We start from the raw sequence: 6,021 nt of genomic DNA on the forward strand, positions 1-6,021 counted from the left end.
CCTTCTGGTTGTTGACCTTGTAACATGTCTAGTAAAGCTTGAAGAGCTCTTGTGCATAAAGATGGATGTTTTTTTCTGCTTTCTTTTATTAACTCAAACACACTACAAAGTCCAATGCCTACAATCTAAACATGCACAAAAAAGTCAAACATGTTGAAACTGACAAAACATAATGTCATACAAACATATCATCAATTACAATTTGACATCCACTTGTCCAGAGAAATGTAAAATGTTCACATGTGGTCTATGAAACAACTGACATCTACAATTATTCCTTTAAAATATTTGAAAATATTAAAACAAAGTTCCTGTCAAAGTCTCATAAAAGATGATTTAACTGTAGTTCTTATCATTGACTGAAAACTTGATTTATTTCTTGATTCTTCTTCATAATACACTTGGGTACAATCACAACAAACAGCCTGGTTTTAGCATGTGGTGCAACAAAAACAAATGTTCTTGTTTAAGTAAATCCACATGTTCCAATTCTATTTATTATAAACACAAAACTCACAGTACTATACATATACTAATAAAAATCAATTTTTAATGGCATACCTGCAGAATAAAATTATCACTTAAAAGGTTCTTGACCAACGAATCACAAAACAATGTTTAAAGTGAATCAAAAAGTTAGAAATTAAAAAACTATCATATACACATAAAAAGATGTCAATTCTTACCAAAGGCTGTTTAGTCATAGAAATACACATCAAACAAATTTGAAATTAATTAGACTGATGCAAACATTGATGTTCCATATGATGTTCTTTAAGTTGACACAAGTAAATAGTACCATTGTAAAAAAAAACGTTTAATCAAAAGTAGGGCTGTTTCATATAACCATACTCTTAGTCAAGTTAAGAAGCTTAGGTAATTCTAACAAACTTGTTTACACTATGAAAATAATTCCTATGGTTTTCACCTCTAAAAAATTCGTTTTAACATGAATTTTCATTTAAAATTGTATCAATTTTACTGATATCACATCTTGCAAGGACAAGGATTCTTCTAATCTCACGTCCCAACTTACCTTTTACTGAGAAGGTTGATAATTATCAAATTAAAATGTAAAAAAAGTTCCTATAAATTTTCTCCATAGCTATCAGGACCCCATTGGAAATGTAAAAAACAATAAGCATATAGCTTAGAATGTTAAGAAAGTCTTAGAATGAAAATTTAGATCAGCATTCGAATATAGGACTTTTAATGTCCCACATTTTCTTAGTTATTTATTCTTTAGAGGTACATTATGAATACTAAATAGAACTAGCATTACAAAATTATAAATGTTAACGATACTCATTTTTTAAGCTATACCTGATCTACGTTAATAGTTATTGACTATTAGCATTGTCACTCTTGATATAATTATTCATACAAAGTCAAAAACTTACTTAAATATTCACATTTAAGTGAAAGCTTTTTTTTAGTGTGGTAGAATTACATTTGAGTTCAACAAACTTTTTACAAAGAATTATTGCAGAAAAAAAAACTTTTCTGAAATATTTTGGTTTCGGTTTCTTGTATTAATAACTGAAGAAGGTCTTTTCATTTAACTTTTTAAATAGCATTGACTTTTCAAAGAAAATTACTGATAACTACAAAATATTTGTTTAATGATTTTGATATTAATGTATCAAACATTGATCTTATTAAACACAAATAAGAATTTAACTTCCATAATGAATCCGTAGTTTCTTTAATTATGTAAATATATATCATTGTTTCTGATATAAGCACAAATATGAGTTTTCATATACACATACATGTGCAGAAGATTGGTGAAACTGCATGTGAAATCATTTTGGCTTTCTTAATTATTACGTCCTATGCATTCTTCAAGTTAAAATATTTAGTGAAATGATATACAAAAATTAAATGTTTCTTATTGAGTATATCTTTTGTTTTATCAAACATATCAACATCAAAACATTTCTTACCTTTGGAACTTTTACAGCAGTGTCTTTGGACTTTTCTTCCTCTTCCTCACTTTCAGAGTCAGACACAGTGCTCCCTGAAGCTTGAAGATACATCTGAGTAGCATCTTGCATCTGTTTCTCTAGCACTAGATGACGAACATTTGCAAACACTGCAAATGCTGAAGGATTGCTTTGGATTTCAAGGAAGGGTGAATGATGTACTAGGGTTTCAGATTTATCATCCTAAAATGAAAAGTGTCAAAAATTATTTATTACTCAATATTTTTTCAGCTTTTTACAAGAAACTGCTAGACTGCTACAAAGAGAATAAAAATATTCTAGACTAAACAGAACATAAAAACAAGTGTGATGAATAAAACTTAACTACCTATATAGCAATGGTCTACATATGCCAGTGATGTGCTCCTTCTTGTTTTAGTAATTAACTGAAGAACAAACACAAATTATTCCTGGACTTTAGTTTATTGAATGAAATTTTCATAATTTACTTACTAAAATCCTAACTTCTTTATCTACAGAATAATAAATTAGATGCACTTGCTCAGTGTCCCCGAAAGTATTCTGTTTCAAGAGTAACTAAAACCAAAATTAAGAGTAACAAATATTTTTATTTCTTGCTTTTGAAGTTCATATGTCATGTTGTGTTGTAGCCTACAGAGTGCATAATTCTTCTAGAGATTCATGGCATGTGCATGTTTTACTGATGTCACAACAGTAAAAACTGCAATGTTAAGCATCCCTTATGTGACATAATTTTAATGTCTTTTGACTGACTGACAGACAACACACTACTGGTGTGAGTAATTAAAACAGGTGACCCCTCCAGACAGCCTCTGGCCACCTTTCAGGGAAATAACATTTCATATGATGATATCCATTATTTTATCAAATAATTTGTGATTATTTCACACATGTGAATCCAAATCTACTGAATGATAAAGAACTTGATGCTATTAATTATTTTATCAAAATCATTCAAGGACTGATTCAGACTTGCAAGTCCAAATATACTGAATGATAGAGTATATTGCATGGTTTGAAACACTTTAGTATTACCAGTGTTTACCTAATTAAAACAGATTAAGTATCATCACAATTATTTATTGTTCAAAATAATATAATTTTTTCAAACTTGTCTGATTCTAGAGGTACTTTTCTACAATATAAAAACATAAGTACATCTCACTCAATTTGAAGACATTACAATCATACAAAAACTGTCAATCTTTGTTGTTTCATTTTGAAGTTTTTCTCATATTATATGTATGATCTTGTTTAGCCCTATAAGGACTTTCGATATGGTTATGCAACAACAGTAAAATGTCTAAATGTTTTTCTCAAATTAAAAATTAGTGATACAACATTTTTGAAAACAGAAATTCTATTTTATTCAGTAAAAACATTGCTATTTAAGGATGGATTCTAGCATGCTTAATATATAATGTAATGTAAATTACATTTTAAGTATAACAAATTTACCTTCCATTGCACCTAAATCTTGTTTGTTTTCTTCCAATAAATGGTACAATTATAAAAAATCTAATCTAACTCTGATTTCTATATTAGAATTGTGTAAATTTATTTTCTTTTTTATAAAATTACTTGAGGTTTTTGTGAAAAGTGCAGCAAAACTCAATGATAATGCTTACAGTGCACTTTCTAAAATTTTATTCATAAAAATAAAATGCAGAATAAACATTAAATTTATCAGTTAATAATTTTATCGTACTCAAATATGTTACCAAACAGATCAGGGATTTTTACTTTGAGGTGCCACTGTACAATCTTACCTTAGTTTTTCTTTTTTCCTTTGACTTTGATTTTTTTCTTGATTTCTTTTTTTCCTTTTTTCTTAAAAGAAAAAAATACACTTACAAAAAATAAGAACAAGCTGTTATGACCAATGAAATTACCTCAAAAGCATCACCTAATGCCTAAAAACCAGTAACTGTCAATGTAGTTAACCAACATATGTATTTAAAAAAAGATACTTTAACACCGTTTAAAATCAAAACTAAAAAAGGAATCCAAAATAATTAGTTAAAAATAACTTACAATAATCATTAACAGCTTAAATAGTCTTCTTCCCAATTAATTAAAACCTACAAAAATTAACATGTCACAAACAAAATAATTCCAAAATTTTAAGATCTTGTACTTACTTATAGCTATAAAGAATTACCAACTATCTCATTGTTTGTCTATAGTGTATACCAACACTTGTATATACTATTCAGCCATTTTACTCCTGCTAATACACAAATTTTCTAATGTAACAGTGTGCCAAGTAATTCTTTTTCTTTCTGAATATGAACTGGATTACAATCACAAATTTCATCCACTTACTAGCTTCTTTATAATACTACAAAAAATATCATACTAATGAAGCTTTGAAACTGAAGCTTTATTTACATTAACTTTCCGAGAACTTCTTTTTAGTAAATGACTGCATTTCACTACAAGGTATTTATATAAATGAAAAATGAGCAAACTATAAAGTAAAATACCTGATAAAAATTATGTATCATTATCTAAAGGCCTTTTGTGTTTGTTGTGAAAAACAGTCCAATAATAAATAGCAAAAGATTTAATCACATACTATATTTGCTTTATGTAATATTTAATAGTCTAGATTTAGTACATAAGTAACCGATATTATTACAAGCTAGTCTACAACTTAATTATGATATGGCCAATATAATATTTAATTATGAAGATTTTAATTATATAAGTATGGAAGTAAACACAAAGATGTAAAACAAGACACAAAAAACTACACAGTTATTGAATAAATGCACTTTCTTTGAGATGAAAGAACAAAAACAAATAGTATTTGGTTTTAAAGAAAAATGTTTTTGAAAGACAAATTATTATAAGAGGTAATGTTAGTATATGCATTAAGTATATACACTGTGCGAGTTTGTGGTCAAGATTATTTATTACAGAATATAAAGTCGGTAAAACACATATCCACGTAATATGTGCATCACAGAAATACTAAATTAAGTTTTCATTTAATTTTATTAAAGTTAATCTAATAGATATATATATTTAATGCATTATTCATAATGTAAACTATTAATACAGAGTTATTAACAGGATGAATTGTAGCTTCATCAGGGTCCATATTTGTATTATACAACTAAGATACATCATCATACTAAATATACAAAATTACCAATTTCTACAGCCATTGATCACATGACCCTATATGCAGTTAACAAACAGGATATATTGATGATGCAAACAATAAAATTGAAAGTTTTGTCATATTTATTGTATTTCCAATTATAAACATTTGTAAAAAATCCTAACTTTTTTCAAGATGCAAAAAAATAACGTACAATATCAAAAGTGTAACCAGGGAGTAACACTATACGTATAATATCAAAAGTGTAACCAGGGAGTAACACTATACGTATAATATCAAAAGTGTAACCAGGGAGTACTGTTCTATACATATAACATCAAAAGTGTAACCAGGGAGTAATGCTCTATACATATAATATGAAAAGTGTAGCCAGGGAGTAACACTATACATATAATATGAAAAGTGTAACCAGGGAGTATTACTCTATACATATAATATGAAAAGTGTAACCAGGGAGTAATGCTCTATACGTATATCAAAAGTGTAACCAGGGAGTAACGCTCTATACGTATAATATCAAAAGTGTAACCAGGGAGTAACGCTCTATACATATAATATCTAAAGTGTAACCAGGGAGTAATGCTCTGTACGTATAATATCTAAAGTGTAACCAGGGAGTAATGCTCTATACGTATAATATCAAAAGTGTAACCAGGGAGTAACACTCTATAAGTATATTATCTAAGGTGTAACCAGGGAGTAATGCTCTATACGTATAATATCTAAAGTGTAACTAGGGAGTAATGCTCTATACTTATAATATCTAAAGTGTAACCAGGGAGTAACGCTCTATACATATGATATCAAAAGTGTAACCAGGAAGTAATGCTCTATACATATAATATCAAAAGTGTAACCAGGGAGTAACGCTCTATACATATAATATCAAAAGTGTAACCAGGGAGTAACGCTCTATACATATAA

General features: G+C 28.1%; 1 protein-coding gene across 1 annotated transcript in view; it reads right to left on the minus strand.

The window, feature by feature from the left end:
- LOC106478794 (E3 ubiquitin-protein ligase MYCBP2-like) overlaps nucleotides 1-3,766 on the minus strand; it is a 142,057-nt gene extending 138,291 nt beyond the window's left edge. Inside the window, 3 exon segments of the mRNA XM_022382459.1 lie at nucleotides 68-125; nucleotides 1,947-2,168; nucleotides 3,737-3,766. Coding sequence (XP_022238167.1) covers nucleotides 68-125; nucleotides 1,947-2,057 — 169 coding nt within the window. The 5' untranslated portion in view covers nucleotides 2,058-2,168; nucleotides 3,737-3,766.
- Between the last annotated feature and the right edge of the window lie 2,255 nt (nucleotides 3,767-6,021).

Source organism: Limulus polyphemus, unplaced genomic scaffold, assembly GCF_000517525.1.
Source record: "Limulus polyphemus unplaced genomic scaffold, Limulus_polyphemus-2.1.2 Scaffold250, whole genome shotgun sequence".
NCBI lineage: Eukaryota > Metazoa > Arthropoda > Merostomata > Xiphosura > Limulidae > Limulus > Limulus polyphemus.